The sequence below is a fragment of the Salvelinus namaycush genome, chromosome 32 (genome assembly GCF_016432855.1).
Source record: "Salvelinus namaycush isolate Seneca chromosome 32, SaNama_1.0, whole genome shotgun sequence".
NCBI lineage: Eukaryota > Metazoa > Chordata > Actinopteri > Salmoniformes > Salmonidae > Salvelinus > Salvelinus namaycush.
Window position 1 is genome coordinate 25117101 of NC_052338.1, and position 18630 is coordinate 25135730.

At 43.3% G+C, this 18630-nt stretch overlaps 1 protein-coding gene across 1 annotated transcript in view; it reads left to right on the forward strand.

The window, feature by feature from the left end:
* The first annotated feature begins 1559 nt into the window (after positions 1-1559).
* The window catches only part of vps50 (VPS50 EARP/GARPII complex subunit), a 221522-nt gene continuing 204451 nt past the window's right edge, over positions 1560-18630 (forward strand). Inside the window, exons 1-2 of the mRNA XM_038971647.1 lie at positions 1560-1692; positions 3298-3366. Of these exons, the coding sequence (XP_038827575.1) occupies positions 1660-1692; positions 3298-3366 (102 nt within the window). The 5' untranslated portion in view covers positions 1560-1659. The remainder of the gene's footprint in view (positions 1693-3297; positions 3367-18630) is intronic.

The following is an 18630-nucleotide window of genomic DNA, read 5'->3' on the forward strand; positions in this document are numbered from 1 at the left end:
ACCAACTGCAAGAATACCATCAGCTGTGTCAAATGTGTTAGTTTATCCCCAAAATGTGCTGGAGAGTTGGTCCTAGATAAAACTGATACTACTTTCCTTATTGTAGAAACACTGGGAGGATTTACATTTTGAGCCTGACCGTGGGCAAAATATTGACTAAATGCATTCAGCATTTAGAGTGTATTTTATGATGTCGGCTCCTGGTAGGGAGACCATCTGTCTCTCTCTATGTTTTACGGGAGGATCCACTCTATTCAGCTGCATGACAAACAACACTGGTGCCTGGAGGCAGCACCTCTCCGCGCCTTCATTTGACAGGGAAATAGCCAGTGGTGTGATTAAGCAGGAGCAGGAACTAGACTAGGTTACTCCCTGTGTTGTTTTAAACCAGGCTGTACTCCACCAGGTAGTAGGCCCAATGTTTGGTGCTTGAGATGACATCATCCTTAGTTTATGAAACAAAACTGTTTTGGATGTAGTTTATTAAATAGCTATGTATGATGTGTTATAATACCCCCCTCAAGTAACCCCATGATTTTTTAAACATTAGGGGTCCTTGCTATGCACATAGCAATTAAATTACTATTCTATTTAATGAATTGTAGGAAGATAGGCTACATGATCAACAATTTGCTGCATTATGTGATAGGCCACACACACACACACCTATTTTCTGCCTTTTGACAAGTGCCTCTTTCCAAAGGACGGGACCACATCACTTACAGTAGTAGAGTATCCCACTACTGCCATCTATTGTTCTCAGATGAAGTTGCAGGAGACACCTTGAACTAAAACCTATATACCTGCTTTACAATTTTGACAAATAAAACCACAGGAAAGGGGAAAGGGAGGTACCTAGTAAGTTGTCCAACTGAATGTATTCAACTGAAATGTGTCTTCCGCATTTAACCCAATCCACCTGAATCAGAGAGGTGCGGGGGGCTGCCATTATCAACATCCACATCCGGGGAACAGGAATGGAGACATGATAGTATAAGTGGCTTTCATAAATTTAAATGGCCTGATTCCAATAAAAGGTTTATTACATGTATATTTTTTATGAATCCGTGGGTAGCATTAACTTTTACTCTGCTGGGACTACATTCAATAAACAACGCAATATAAATGTTTTGGGGACAAACATTTCATTAGTAAAGGACAAGTGAATTATTTTGTTTAAATGACAAAACTACATATTTGACAGTTTTTGACCACATGTGGTAAAAACAGGAACATGTATTTTAAATTGCCATCACGTCACGCTTTGTAGTTTTCACTAGTTACCACAGCAACAAAGTTAAAATGGGGTTTATTGTAAAAATGTATTAAAACAAAAATGTCCTTTTTGGTCTTAATTTAATGTTAGGGTTAGGCATAAGGTTAGCGGTGTGGTTAATGTTAGGGTTAAGGTTAGGTTTAAAATCCCATTTTAAGAAGAATCACTTTAGAAATAGGCAGGATTTATGACTTTGTGGCTGTGGGAACTAGTGATGATCGCTTTGTAGTACCCATTGAACTACACTTCCCAAATAGAACAAATAGTCACATGATAGAAAAATAACATGGCCTCTCTCTCAGAGAGCCTGAGCTGAATCGTTGACAGTAACTTTATAATCTAAAATTAACCAATAATCTTTTGGACAAAACAATTATTTCACGATGCAAAAGATAAAGTCACTTATGGCCCGGCAGGTAAGTCCCCGAAGATTCACCTGTCGATCTCATCGCACTGGCTGTAGGCAGCATGCTAGCCAGGTAACGTTAGTTAGCTACTAGTAGCTTACAGTTGACATCTGATCCGATAACAATGTGCTTTATAACGATGATCTTGGTCAATTTAAATAACAGAACAAGATCTCAGTTTAGATGGATATTGCTTTCTCATCGAAAGAGGAAACACGATAGCTGGCTCGCTACCAATCTGCATTCGTGCTCAGACGTTTCATTAGCCAGCAGCAATGAGAGGGCAAAACAACGGATAGGGAAGTGGGTAGATATGGAAGTTCTCACCTTGTAATGTTAGCGTACTAGTACCCAGCATAACGTTACGAGGCCTATCAGTTACAGGCATTCTTGAGATCTGTATCTTGTTACTCAATAGCTAGCTACAATGCATTCGGAAAGTATTCAGACACCTTGACTTTTTTCCACATTTTGTTACGTTACAGCCTTATTCTAAAATGCAATGTACACGCAATAACCCATAATAACAAAACGAAAACAGGTTTTTAGAAATGTATTCAGACCCTTTGCTATGAGACTCGAAATTGAGTTTAGGTGCATCCTGTTTCCATTGATCAACCTTGAGATGTTTCTACAAATAAAGGACTCTCAGACCATGAGAAACAAGATTCTCTGGTCTGATGAAACCAAGATTGAACTCTTTGGACTGAATGCCAAGCGTCACATCTGGAGGAAACCTGTCACCATCCCTACGGTGAAGCAGGGTGGTGGCAGCATCATGCTGTGGGGATGTTTTCTAGCAGCAGGGACTGGGAGACTAGTCAGGATCGAGGGAAAGATGAATGGAGCAAAGTAAAGAGAGATCCTTGATGCAAACCTGCTCAGGACCTCAGACTGGGGCGAAGGTTCACCTTCCAACAGGACAACGACCCTAAGCACACAGCCAAGACAGCGCAGGACTGGCTTTGGGACATGTATCTGAATGTCCTTGAGTAGTCCGGACTTGAACCCGATCAAACATCTCTGGAGAGACCTGAAAATAGCTGTGCGGCGATGCTCCCCATCCAACCTGACAGAACTTGAGAGGATCTGCAGAGAAGAATGAGAGAAACTTCCCAAATACAGGTGTGCTAAGCTTGTAGCGTCATACCTAAGAAGACTCGATGCTGTAATCACTGTCAAAGATGCTTCAACTAAGTACTGAGTAAAGAGTCTGATACTTATGTAAATGTGATATTTCAGTAAATTGTTTTGCAAATGTATTAAAAATAAAAACTGTTTTTGCTTTGTCATTATGGGGTATTGTGTGTAGATTCATGAGGAAAAAACAATTTAATCAATTTTAGGATAAGATTCGAACGGAACAAAATGTGGAGAAAGTCAAGGGGTCTGAATACTTTCCGAATGCACTGTATGTGCAGAGTCATATGCTGTAGCAATGTGTCAGTCTGGCATACACCTCATAAAAACCTACACCACACAGAGACTGTTTGTAGCAGTTCACCACTGACTTCAGCCAAGGGTCATTTTGTCCATTGATTACTGCACATAGTATACAGTTAGCTAAACCTGCCTGTTGTAAAATACCAACTTCATCCTTATTGTTGATGACAGGGCCTGAAAAGCCCACAGGAGAGCATTGCAGACCTCAGCCCAGTGGAGGACTTCAGGATCCCAAGCAAGGTAAGCTTTCTTCAGAGATATAGTCTAATTACATTTCTATGATGTTCGATTTAGTGGTGGTCTCTGATGCTATTTCATTTCACTGAATTCAGACAGTTGTTTGCATTATTGTTAACCAATGAGCACTAAACCACAGTTCTCCCACCTTGTTCTTGGAGGGCTACCGTCATGTAGATTTTCACTCCAACCTTAATCTAACACGCCTGATTTCCAATCAATAGTTGGTTGATGAGCTGAATCAGGTTAGTTGCAACTGGGGTCGGAACAAAAACCTACAGAAGGGTAGCCCTTCAGGAACAGGTTTGGAGAGCCCTGCGCTAAACTGTACAATTGTGTAAAATATACAGTGTTCCTTCCGGTTACCCACAAGTGAAACAGTTTCAGATTATTCAGATACTGCCTAAACCAACTAGCTCACCCCCAGTATGTTAACGAGGCCTATTTCCAATAGACTGTTTTAATTTCCTGTACATTTCTACATGAAATCATAATTAGTTCGCCTAACTGTAATTATTAGCATTTTCATTTGTCTGTGTTGCCTAGCCCTGTATCATGTTGATAGCCCAGGACTGAAGGACATACAATATGAGTGTTTCTCTGTGTCATATCCTTTGAATGAACAGCTTAGGTTTTGAGACCACTGAAAAGAGATAGGCTATTACATTTCGGTCTTCGGTTTAGCCAGGGTCTCCTCCTGACTGAAGGCAATTTGGTAAGAAACACTTTAGGAGTCACATTCTTTATGTAACCACTGTATTTCAGCCCGACGTTACATTCCTTATATAGTCTCGCTGGTCCTTCAGGGGCTGTTGCATCATTTTTCTACATCACACTACAAAGAAGCCAATTGTTGGAAAGATGGAAGTTGGTCATTCACCAAACGACACTCCTCACGTCAAGGATAACAATCTGAATAATGCCTAGCTGTACTGCCGAGGCAGTATTGCAGCAGTTTGGACGGGAGAATGAGCCATTGCTTAGAAAATGCAATCAGTCACAGTTAGCCATGAGGGGCTACATTTGTCATTAGCCACTAGTTCTGAGTGCGAATTCAATTTGTAAAGAGTGTTCGAACCAAATAACAAAATGCCCTGTTTTATAATGTTAGTCACTCTTTGGGAGACCTACAAGCCACTCTCCTTGACGTTTCTGTGTATTTTTGACCTTCGATGAGCTCCAGCTGAATAGAACTTGGAATGGGACCAACCCCATTATCCACCATGCAGGGTGATTCAAGAAATACGTTTCATTTCCTCTGTTCGAAGCCTGTTATTGACGGCCACAGCTTATTTTCTCCTACCTGTGTGGGCAGCAGACTCATGGTCTGAAAGTTGCCTGCTGACCTCTAAAAGGTGCAGATCCATTTTGGCTGTCAAGGTTTAGGCCTAGCCTACGTGGAAGATGTCACACTGAACAAGGTTTAGGCCTAGCCTACGTGGAAGATGTCACACTGAACAAGGTTTAGGCCTAGCCTACGTGGAAGATGTCACACTGAACAAAGGCAGTGACAGGGTGTGTCCAAAATGGCACCTTATTCCTTTTATAGTGCCATATTTTTTATTATGTAATTCTTTTTCCCGTTTGTCATTTTTTATTTAGCTTTTCGTGTCATACATTCATTCCATTTTAAATAAATTAAAATAACATTTTGTTTGTCACATTCTTCGTAAACATCAGGTGTAGACTAACAGTGAAATGCTTACCTATGGGTCCTTTTCAACAATGCAGAGTTAGATGGTAAAATAAATCATTGAAATGGTGACACGAGGAAAAAATACACAGTGAATAACGAGTAAATATGAATATAAATAGCATGACTATATATAGGGAGTAGAAAATAACATGGTTATATATAGACTCGGTACTGGTACTTACTATTTGCAGGGGTATGAGGTAATTGAGGCACAGTAGATATACTGTACATATAGGTAGGGATAAAGTGACTAGGCAACAGGATATATAATAGACAGTAGCAGCAGCGTAGGTGGTGTGTGTGTAATGCTGTAGATGGAGTGGAGATTTTCTTTTCTCCACCTCCCTTCATCCTAAACACACTTGCTTGTGATACGATTGCATAGAAAGAAAACTACACCAAATCACCTGCTTGAACAAAGTGTTTTTATCATCTTATTCTTGAGTTTTGTTGAAGGGTAGAGGATGAAAGAGATTATAGCTGGGACAATACCAGTGTCGCGTTAATTGTTAGTGTCGTGGAAAGAAAACAACGCAAAGCGGACACATTTTGGAAACAATCATTATGTTGTCGTCCAGAGTCACATTTATTTTCCAAGCTATAGCACGCAATTGTTTTACAAAAAGCAGGGATTTAAAGTACCGAAGAGTTTGGTTTGCTTCGTGTTTTAATTTATATATTTGAATTTGTTTATGTATTTCGTGGTATCCAATTGGTAGTTAGTCTTGTGTCATCACTGCCACTCCCATACGGACTCGGGAGAGGAGAAGGTCGAGAGCTGTGCGTCCCCGGAAACACAACCCAACCAAGCCGCACTGCTTCTTGACACAACGCCCGCTTAACCCGGACGCCAGCCACACCGATGTGTCGGAGGAAACACTGTACTCCTGGCGACCGTGTCGGCGTGCATTGCGCCCGGCACGCCACAGGAGTCGCTAGTGAGTGCGCAATGGGACAAGAACATCCCTGCCGGCCAAATCCTCCCCTAACCCGGAGCACGCTAGGCCAATTGTCCGCAGCCCCATGGGTCTCCCGGTCACAGCTGGCTGCGACAGAGCCTGAACTCGTGGCACAGCTAGCTCTGCACCACTCCGGTGGCCCTTGTGTTAAAATTTTTGCCATGGAAAAAACATTGCGATACTGGTATTGTCACAAGCCTTAAATAGATGCTTCAAACCGTCTGCTCTCTATCCCTAAGGATCCATGCTGTTCCTTCAAAACGATTAGCTATGGAAGGAAAATATCAATTAATTATGAGGAGTCTAGTCAGCCTAAACACACACAGACACAAACAACACTTAGGCTAACCTAATTCACAAACAATAAAGTTTTACGTAGAGCCTAGTCTACAAGCCTAGTAGGGGAAAATGCTGTTGACTACAGATGGCTTCTTACAGTAACTGATTTCAACACTTTCAGGTTTTGTCACATTAAGATAACACGCATTTGTATGCAGCGTGACCAGTCGGATAAAGAACGCCAGGGGAAAAGCAATCACGATTAGTGCTAGTCTCTATAAGGGCTTTCCTGACTCTGATAGATCAAATGGCGGTGGACTAACTGGATTACATCCTGGTACTTTACTTTATATTGAAGAACCAGGGATTTTTCTGCCATTGGAATCCAAACAGTGTAAAAAACTTTTTTTTGCCAAACATCCGCCATTGCCCCTGCCACGCCTACCACCTAAGCCCTTTCTTGATCCAGAAAAAATCCTTAGAACTGCGTCTGGAACAGTCACGGCTCCTTCCAAGCATGTTGGGTGATTGATGGGCTTGCCCGTCTCTCTTGCCTCAGTGCCCAATGAAATGTTGTACACACTACACCTGTAAGCTTCCCACAGGTCAATTTAATGTCTATTCCACGTTGGTTCTACGTAATTTCATTGAAATGACATGGAAACATGGGCATGTCCTTACGTTATTTGTATTTAATTATTATGGATCCCCATTAGCAGCTGGCAAGGCAGCTACTCTTCTTGGGGTCCAGCAAAATTAAGGCAGTTTATACATTTTTAAAAACATTACGATACATTCACAGATTTCACAACACACTGTGTGTGGCCCCAACTCCACCACTACCACATATCTACAGTACAAAATCAATGTGTACGTGTGTGTATGCATGTGTCTGTGCCAATGTTTGTGTTGCTTCACAGTCCCCGCTCTTCCATAAAGTGTACGCCTTGCAAAAGTATTCATCACTCTTGGCATTTTTTTCCTATTTTGTTGCATTACAACCTGTAATTTAAATCGATTTTTATTTGGATTTCATGTAATGGACATACACACTATAGATCAAATTCATTAAATTCATTGAAAAAAATAATTTGTTTCAAAAAAATTATAATAAAAGAAAACTGGAAAAATGGTGTGTGCATATGTATTCACCCTCTTTGCTATGAAGCCCCTAAATAAGATCTGGTGCAACCAATTACCAATCATATAATTAAAGTTCACCTGTGTGCAATCTAAGTGTCACATGATCTGTTTTGAAAGGCCCCAGAGTCTACATCACCCTTAAGCAAGGTGCACCACCAAGCAAGTGGCACCATGAAGACCAAGGAGCTCTCCAAACAGGTCAGGGACAAAGTTGTGGAGAAGTACAGATCAGGGTTGGGTTATAAAAAAAATATCAGAAACTTTGAACATCCCATTGAGCACCATTAAATCCATTATTAAAAAATGGAAAGAATATTGCACCACAACAAACCTGCCAAGAGAGGACAGCTCACCAAAACTCACGGCCCAAGCAAGGAGGGCATTAATCAGAAAGGCAACAAATAGACCAAAGATAACCCTGAAGGAGCTGCAAAGCTCCACAGCGGAGATTGGAGTATTTGTACATAGGGCCACTTTAAGCCGTACACTCAGTGGCCAGAAAAAAGACATTGCTTAAAGAAGAAAATACGCAAACACGTTGGTGTTTGCCAAAAGGCATGTGGGAGACTCCCCAAATATATGGAAGAAGGTACTCTTGAATTGAACTTTTTGGCCATCAAGGAAAACACTAAGTCTGGTGCAAACTCAACACCTCTTATCACCCTGAGAACACCATCCCCACAGTGAAGCATGGTGGTGGCAGCATCATGCTGTGGGTATGTTTTTCATTGGCAGGGACTGGGAAACTGGTCAGAATTGAAGGAATGATGGATGGCGCTAAATACAGGGAATTTCTTGAGGGAAACCCGTTTGTCTTCCAGAGATTTGAGACTGGGACGGAGGTTCACCTTCCAGCAGGACAATGACCCTAAGCATACTGCTAAAGCAACACTTGAGTGGTTTAAGGGGAAACATTTAAATGTCTTGGAATGGCCTAGTCAAAGCCCAGACTTCAATCCAATTGAGAATCTGTGGTATGACTTAAAGATTGCTGTACACCAGCGGGACCCATCCAACTTGAAGGAGCTGGAGCAGTTTTGCCTTGAAGAATGGGTAAAAATCCCAGTGGCAAGATGTGCCAAGCTTATAGAGACATACCCCAAGAGACTTGCAGCTGTAATTCCTGCAAAAGGTGGCTCTGTAAAGTATTGACTTTGGGGGGGTGAATGGTTATGCACCCTCAAGTTTTCTGCTCTTTGTCTTATTTCTTGTTTGTTTCACAATAAAACATATTTTGCATCTTCAAAGTGGTAGGCATGTTGTGTAAATCAAATGATACAAACCCCCCAAATATCCATTTTAATTCCAGGTTGTAAGGCAACAAAATAGGAAAAATGCCAAGGGGGTGAATACTTTTTGCAAGCCACTATTTTTCTGTTTTTTTAAATTAAATTTTACTGCCTGCATCAGTTACTTGATGTAGTCATGGCTCTATGTAGTACTGTGTGCCTCCCATAGTCTGTTCTGGACTTGGACTTGGGGACTGTGAAGATACCTCTTGTGGCTTGTCTTGTGGGGTCTGCATGGGTGTCCGAGCTGTGCGCCAGTAGTTCAGACAGACGGCTCAGTGCATTCAACATGTCATGTATGGACAAACTTCTCCCCATCTTAGCTACTGTTGTATCAAAATATGTGTTTTTATATATTTTTTCTCACCTTTATTTAACCAGGTAGGCTAGTTGAGAACAAGTTCTCATTTACAACTGCGACCTGGCCAAGATAAAGCAAAGCAGTGTGACACAAACAACACAGAGTTACACATGGAATAAACAAACATACAGTCAATAATACAATAGAACAAGTATATATAGAGTGTGTGCAAATGAGGGAGGTAAGGCAATAAATAGGCCATAGTGGCGAAATAATTACAATATAGCAATTAAACACTGGAGTGCAAACACTGGAGTGATGCAGAAGATGAATGTGCAAGTAGAGATACTGGAGTGCAAAGGAGCAAAATAAATAACAGTATGGGGATGAGGTAGTTGGATGGGCTATTTACAGATGGGCTATGTATAGGTGCAGTGATCTGTGAGCTGCTCTGACAGCTGGTGCTTAAAGTTAGTGAGGGAGATATGAGTCTCCAGCTTCAGTGATTTTTGCAGTTCGTTCCAGTCATTGGCAGCAGAGAACTGGAAGGAAAGGCAGCCAAAGGAGGAATTAGCTTTGGGGTTGACCAGTGAAATTGACCATGACAGTTTACAATCCAGGGTTACTCCAAGCAGTTTAGTCACCTAAACTTCCTCAATTTCCACATTTACTTATTACAATGTTTAGGGTTTAGTGAAGGATTTGTCCCAAATACAATGCTTTTAATTTGAGAAATATTTAGGACTAACTTATTCCTTGCCACCCACTCTAAAACTAATTAATAGCTTTGTTAAGTGTTGCAGTTATTTCAGTCGCGGGAGTAGCTGACATGTATAGGGTTGAGTCATGTGCATACATAGACAAGCCAGTGACATGTCATTAGTAAATCTTGAAAAAAGGGGCCAAGATAGCTGCCCTGGGGAATTCCTGATTCTACCTTGATTATGTTGGAGAGGCTTCCATTAAAGAACACCCTCTGTGTTCTTTTAGACCGGTAACTCTATCCACATTATAGCAGGGGGTGTAAACAGCCCCCACAATCTTTTTGTCATCAATTTCTCTTAGCCAATCATCAGTCATTTGTGTAATTGCTGTGCTTGTTAAATGTCCTTCCCTATAGGCATGCTGAAAGTTTGTCAATTTTGTTAACTGTAAAATAGCATTGTATCTGGGCAAAAGTTTACTGAGCTTCAAGTTCCTTGGTGTCCAGATCACTAACAAACTAACATGGCCCAAGCACACCAAGACAGTCGTGAAGAGTGCACGACAAAACCTATTCCCTCACAGGAGACTGAAAAGATTTGGCATGGGTCCTCAGATCCTCAAAAGGTTCTACAGCTGCACCATCAAGAGGATCCTGACTGGTTGCATCACTGCCTGGTATGGCAACTGCTCGGCCTCCGACCGCAAGGCAATACAGAGGGTAGTGCTAACGGCCCAGCACATCACTGGGGCCAAGCTTCCTACCATCCAGAACCTCTATACCAGGCGGCGTCAGAGGAAGGCCCTAACATTTGTCAAGCACTCCAGCCACCCTAGTCATAGACTGTTATCTCTGCTACCGCACGGCAAGCGGTACCGGAGCGCCAAGACTAGGTCCAAGAGGCTTCTAAACAGCTTCTACCCCCAAGCCATAAGACTCCTGAACATCTAGTCAAATTGCTGCCCAGACTATTTGCATTGCCCCTCTCCCCCTCTTTACACCACGGCTCCTCTCTGTTGTCATCTATGCATTTTCACTTTAATAACTCTACCTACATGTACATGCTACCTCAACTAACCGGTGCCCCCGCACATTGAATATGTATCAGTACCTCCCTGTATATAGTCTCGCTATTGTTTTTTTTTTACTGCTGTTCTTTTTTTAATAACTTGATATTTTTATCTCTTATTCTTATCTGTATTTTTTTGAATCTGCATTATTGGTTAGGGGCTCGTAAGTAAGCATTTCACTGTAATGTCTATACCTGTTATATTCGGCGCATGTTGGAGTTTATTTAATTTTTACATGGACAGTGCACATTAATCAACGTTTCAGTAAAAGTGCCGGTTTTAGCCAGCCGGCTAATTTTCAACCACAGTCCCCGGGCAGGTTATTAAAAGCAATTATAATACAGACAATGAGCAGTGAGCACAATGTGACTAATACAATTTGATTTGATGTTTGTAATGGGCTGATTGGTTGGCTATTTGAGTCAGTAAAGGGGGCTTAGGTAGCGGAATGACACTCCAAGCCTGGGGGCACACTTTCTAGTAGGCTTAAATTGAAAATATGGCAAATAGGAGTGGAAATATTGTACGCTATTATCCTCAGTAATTTTCCATCAAAGTTGTCAGACCCCGGTGGCTTGTCATTGTTGATAGACAACAATCAATTTTCACCTCTTCCACACTCACTTTACACAATTCAAAATTACAATGCTTGTCTTTCATAATTTGGTCAGATAAACTTGGATGTGTAGTGTCAGCGTTTTGTTGCAGGCATGTCATGCCTAAGTTTGCTAATCTTGCCATTTAAAAAAAAAAAGTAGTTGGCAATATCAGTTGGTTTTGTGATGAATGAGCCATCTGATTCTATTAAGGATGGAGATGAGTTTGCCTTTTTTCCTAAAATGTCATTTTTAGGTGCTCCAAAGCTTTTTACTGTCCTTTTTACTCCTTTGTCATTTATCTTTGTTTCATAGTGTAGTTTCTTCTTCTTTTTATTCAGTGTAGTCACATAATTTCTCAATACGTTCTCCAATGGGTTGTGCAGCTAGACTTATGCCTGAATACTTTTTATTTTCTATGGTTCACATTCTATCTAGCTTGACCTTTAATGAGTTTGGACAGATGTGATACAAGGAGCAGAGAGAGGGGAAAAGAGGTTCATATTTTTACTTTCTACCCCCTATCCACACACCTATTCCAGGGACTACTGTATGAATTGGCATTGCTGCTTGGAGAAAAGATCAAACCAAGTGGGGTGGGGGGGTCAAACTAGAGCCATCCAGGCCTATATAAGGCTGTGGTTCAAACCATACTATTCACATAGCTCAAACTGGTTTGGGTGTGGTTCAAACCATACTATTCACATAGCTCAAACTGGTTTGGGTGTGGTTCAAACCATACTATTCATCTACGGTACCAGTCAAAAGTTTGGACACCTACTCAATTCAAGGGTTTTTCTTTTATTTGTACTATTTTCTTCATTGTAGAATAATAGTGAAGACATCAACACTATGAAATAACACATGGAATCATGTAGTAACCAAAAAAGTGTTCAACAAATCAAAATATATTTTTGATTCTTCAAAGTAGCCACCCTTTGCCTTGATGACAGCTTTGCACACTCTTGACATTCTCTCAATCAGCTTCACCTGGAATGCTTTTCCAACAGTCTTGAAGGATTTCCCACGTATACTGTGTACTTGTTGGCTGCTTTTCCTTCACTCTGCGGTCCAACTCATCCCAAACCATCTCAATTGGGTTGAGGTCGGTGATTGTGGAGGCCAGGTCATCTGATGCAGCACTCCATCACTCTCCTTGGTCAAATAGCCCTTACACAGCCTGGAAGTCCTGTAGAAAAACAAATGATAGTCCCACTAAGCGCAAACCAGATGGGATGGCGTATTCCTGCAGAATGATGTGGTTGTGTGCTGGTAACTCTAAGGAACTTATCCTCTGCAGCAGAGTTAACTCTGGGTCTTCCTTTCCTGTCTCGGTCCTCATGAGAGCCAGTTTCATCATAGCGGTTTTTGCGACTGCACTTTAAGAAGCTTTCAAAGTTCTTTACGTTTTCCACATTGATTGACCTTCAGTCTCGACCTATATACACCATTCATTTCCTTTCAAATTCATGAAGGGAAGTGAACAATTGCACACTTCAGGAGTAAGGAGAGATAATTAGGATGTACCCTCTAGTGGTGCGTGGGTCAGCTGTTTGTTCACACGCACCAGCCCGCAATTCCTAATACCCACCCGCAACCGCCGGACTAGACACTGTGTATAAAACATTTGGAACACCTTCCTAATATTGGCCTCAATTCGTGGGGGCATGGACTCTACAAGGTGTCAAGTGTTCCACAGGGATGCTGCCCCATGTTGACTCTAATGCTTCCCACAGTTGTCAAGTTGGCTGGATGTCCTTTGGGTGGTGGACCATTCTTGATACACACAGGAAACTGTTGAGCTTGAGAAACCCAGCAGCGTTGCATTTCTTGACACAAACCGGTGCACCTGGCACTTACTACCATACCCTGTTCAAAGGCACTTAAAGATTTTTCCTTGCCCATTCACCCTCTGAATGGCACACATAAGCAGTCCATGTCTTAAGGCTTAAAAATCCTTCTTTAACCTGTCTCTTCCCCTTCATCTACACTGATTGAAGTGGATTTCACAGGTGACATTAATAAGGGATAATAGCTTTCACCTGGATTCACCTGGTCAGTCATATTGTTTTGTACATTCAGTGTATATGATATGCATTTGTCAGATATACACTGTGTACAAAGGCATGTGGACACCCCTTCAAATTAGTCAATTCGGCTATTTCAGACAAACCCGTTACTGACAGGTGTATAAAATTAAACACCGGAGCAGAAGGCAGATGTTTTACGTGCCCCCAACCAATAGTTTTTTTTGTTCGTTTATCTGCATTGTTGAACTTTTTTTCCTCTTTTTGCACATAATGTTGCCGCTACCATCTCTTATGACCAAAAATAACTTATAGACATCGGGACTGCGATTACTCACCACGGACTAGCAGAATCCTTTTTCTTCTTTCACAACTCTGACGAACCCGAGGTGAAGGATATACGGCTCCCTCGGGAACAGGCCCCGACCCCAGTGATCTGCGTGAAGAGGAGGCAGAGAAAGAGAGACCGGAGGGCGGGCTGCCTTCTGAGAAGTCGGAGGCGATCAAATAAACCCCCACTTCCCTCAATTCTGCTAGCAAACATGCAATCTTTGGACAATAAAATGGACGAGTTACTGGGAAGATTAAACTACCAACAGGACATTAAAAACGGTAACATCTTATGCTTCACGGAGTCATGGCTGAACGACGACAATATCAACATACAGCTGGCTTGGTTATACATTGTACCGGCAGGATAGAACAGTGGCGTCTGGTAAGACAAGGGGCGGTGGTCTATGTATTTTTGTAAACAACAGCTGGTGCACAATATCTAAGGAAGTCTCGAGCTATTGCTCGCCTGAGGTAGAGTTTCTCATGATAAGCTGCAGAACACACTACCTACTGAGAGAGTTTTCATCTATATTCCTTGTAGCTGTTTACATACCACCACAGTCAGAGGCTGGCACTAAGATGGCGTTGAATGAGCTGTATTCCGCCATAAGCAAACAAGAAAATGCTCACCCAGCGGCGCTCCTAGTACCTGGGGACTTTAATGCAGGGAAACTTAAATCAGTTTTTCAAAATTTCTATCAGCATGTTAAATGTGCAACCAGAGGGAAAATAACTTTGGACCACCTATACTCCACACACAGAGATGCATACAAAGCTCTCCCTCGCCTTCCATTTGGCAAATCTGACCATAATTCCATCCTCCTGATTCCTGCTTACAAGCAAAAATTAAAGCAGGAAGCACCAGTGACTAGATCAATAAAAAAGTGGTCAGATGAAGCAGATGCTAAGCTACAGGACTGTTTTGCATGCATAGACTGGAATATGTTCCGGGATTCCTCCAATGGCATTGAGGAGTACGCCACATCTGTCATTGGCTTCATCAATAAGTGCATTGATGATGTCGTCCCCACAGTGACAGTACGTACATACCCCAACCAGAAGCCATGGATTACAGGCAGCATCCGCACTGAGCTAAAGGCTAGAGCTGCCGCTTTCAAGGAGCAGGACTCTAACCCCGAAGCTTATAAGAAATCCCGCTATGCCCTCCGACGAACCATCAAACAGGCAAAGTGTCCATAGAGGACTAAGAGTCGTTCTACTCCGGCTCTGACGCTCGTCCGATGTGGCAGGGCCTGCAAACCATTAGACTACAAAGGGAAGCACAGCCGAGAGCTGCCCAGTGACATGAGCCTACCAGACGAGCTAAATAACTTCTATGCTCACTTCAAGGCAAATAACACTGAAATGTGTGATCACGCTCTCCGCTGCCGATGTGACTAAGACCTTAAGACAGGTCAACATTCACAAGGCCGCAGGGCCAGACGGATTACAAGGACGTGTACTCCGACCATGCGCTTACCAAATAGTGTCTTCACTGACATTTTCAACCTCTCCCTGACTGAGTCTGTAATACCAACATGTTTTAAGCAGACCACCATAGTGCCTGTGCCCAAGAACACTAAGGTAATCTGCCTAAATGACTACTGACCTGTAGCACTCACGTCATGAAGTGCTTTGAAAGGCTGGTCATGGCTCACATCAACACCATCATCCCAGAAACCCTAGACCCACTCCAATTTGCATACCGCCCCAACAGATCCACAGATGATGCAGTCTCTATTGCACTCCACACTGCCCTTTCCCACCTGAACAAAAGGAACACCTATGTGAGAATGCTATTCATTGACTTCAGCTCAGCGTTCAACACCATAGTGCCGTCAAAGCTCAACAATAAGCTACGGACCCTGGGACTAAACACCTCCCTCTGCAACTGGATCCTGGACTTCCTGAATGGCCACCCCCCAGGTGGTAAGGGTAGGTAACAACACATCCTCCACGCTGATCCTCAACACAGGTGCCCCTCAGGGGTGCATGATCAGCCCCCTCCTGTACTCCCTGTTCACTCATGACTGCACGGCCAGGCACGACTCCAACACCATCCTTACATTTGCCGATGACACAAGTGGTAGGCCTGATCACCGACAACAATGAGACAGCCTATAGGGAGGACGTCAGAGACCTGGCCGGTGGTGCAAGGACAACAACCTCTCCCTCAATGTGATCAAGACAAAGGAGATGATTGTGAACTACAGGAAAAAGAGGAACGAACACTCCCCCATTCTCATCGACGGGGCTGCAGTGGAGCAGGTTGAGAGCTTCAAGTTCCTTGGTGTCCAGATCACCAACAAGCTAACATGGTCCAAGCACACCATGACCGTCGTGAAGCGGGCACGACAAAACCTATTCCCCCTCGGGAGACTGAAAAGATTTGGCATGGTTCCTCAGATCCTCAAAAGGTTCTACAGCTGCACCATCGAGATCATCCTGACTGGTTGCATCACTACCTGGTATGGCAACTGCTCGGCCTCCGGCCGCAAGGCACTACAGAGGGTAGTGCGAACAGCCCAGTACGTCACTGGGCTGGCCAAGCTTCCTGCCATTCAGGACCTCTATACAAGGCGGTGTCAGAGGAAGGCCCTAATGTGTCAAACACTCCAGCCGCCCTAGTCATAGACTGTTCTCTCTGCTACCATACGGCAAGTGGTACCGGAGCGCCAAGTCTAGGTTCAAGAGGCTTCTAAACAGCTTCTACCCCCAAGCCATAAGACTCCTGAACAGCTAGCAAAATGGCTACCAAGACTATTTGAATTGCCCCCCCTTCTTCACACCACTGCCACTCTTTGTTGTCATCTATGCATATTCACTTTAACGCTACCTACATGTACATACTACCTCGACTAACCAGTGCCCCCCGCACATTGACTCTGTACTGGCACCCCCCCTATATATATTATTTTTTACTGCTGCTCTTTAATTACTTGTTACTTTTATCTCTTATTCTTATGTATGTATTTTTTTGAAACTGCATTGTTGCTTAAGGGCTTGTAAGTAAGCGTTTCACTGTAAGGTCTACACCTGTTGTATTCGGCGCATGTGACCAATACAATTAGATTTTTGATCTCCATATACAAATAGATAATAGATAATTGGTTGTTGAATGGCCTTACTGAAGAGCTCAGTGATTTTCAACGTGGCACCGCCATAGGATGCCACCTTTCCAACAAGGAAAGGTTTGTGAAATTTCTACACTGCTAGAGCTGCCCCTGTCAGCTGTAATTGCTGTTATTGTGAAGTGGATACGTCTAAGAGCAACAATGGCTCAGCCGCAAAGTGGTAGGCCACACAAGCTCACAGAACGGGAACGCCGCGTACTGAAGCGCTTAGCACGTCTGTCCTCGGTTGCAACACTCCCTACCGAGTTCAAAAACTGCCTCTGGAAGCAACGTCAGCACAAGAACTGTTCTTCGGGAGATTCATGAAATGGGTTTCCGTGGCCGAGCAGCCGTACACAAGCCTAAGATCACCATGTGCAATGCCAAGCGTCGGCTGGAGTGGTGTAATACTCACTCCCATTGGACTCTGGAGCAGTGGAAACGCGTTCTCTGGAGTGATGAATTACGCTTCACCATCTGGCAGTCCGACGGACGAATCTGGGTTTGGCGGATGCCAGGAGAATGCTACCTGCCCCAACTGTAAAGTTTGGTGGAGGAGGAATAATGGTCTGGGGTTGTATTTCATGGTTTTGGGCTAGTGCTACAGCATAAAACACCTACAACGCATTTAATACTACAGCATAAAATGACATTCTAGACAATTCTGTGCTTCCATCTTTGTGGCAACAGTTTGGGGAAGGCCCTTTCCTGTTTCAGCATGACAATGTCCCTGTTCACAAAGCAAGGTCCATACAGAAATGGTTTGTCAGGATTGGTGTGGAAGAACTTGACTGGGCTGCACAGAGCCCTGACATCAACACCATCAAACACTTTTGGGACGAATTGGAACACGGACTGCGAGCCAGGCCTAATCGCCAAACAGCAGTGCCCGAACTCACGAATGCTCTTTTGGCTGAAGGGAGTCCCCGTAGCAATGTTCCATCATCTAGTGGAAAGCCTTGCCAGAAGAGTGGAGGCTGTTATAGCAGCAAAGTGGGGACCAACTTCATATTAATGCCAATGATTTTGGAATGAGATGTTTGACGAGTACGTGTCCACATACTTTTGGTCATGTATTGTACATCTAAACCTAGCAAAAAAAGAAACGTCCTCTCACTGTCAACTGCGTTTATTTTCAGCAAACTTAACATGTGTAAATATTTGTTTGAACATAACAAGATTCAACAACTGAGAGCCAAACTGAACAAGTTCCACAGACATGTGACCAACAGAAATGGAATATTGTGTCCCTGAACAAAGGGGGGGTCAAAATCAAAAGTAACAGTCAGTATCTGGTGTGGCCACCAGCTGCATTAAGTACTGCAGTGCATCTCCTCCTCATGGACTGCACCAGATTTGCCAGTTCTTGCTTTGAGAGGTACCCCACTCTTCCACCAAGGCACCTGCAAGTTCCCAGACATTTCTGGGGGGAGTGGCCCTAGCCCTTACCATCCGATCCAACAGGTCCCAGACAATCCCATTGAGCATGAGATCCGGGCTCTTCGCTGGCCATGGCAGAACACTGACATTCCTGTCTTTCAGGAAATCATGCACAGAACGAACAGTATGGCTGGTGGCATTGTCATGCTGGAGGGTCATGTCAGGATGAGCCTGCAGGAAGGGTACCACATGAGGGAGGAGGATGTCTTCCCTGTAACGCACAGCGTTGAGATTGCCTTCAATGCCAACAAGCTCAGTCCGATGATGCTGTGACACACCGCCCCAGAACATGAAGGACCCTCCACCTCCAAATCGATC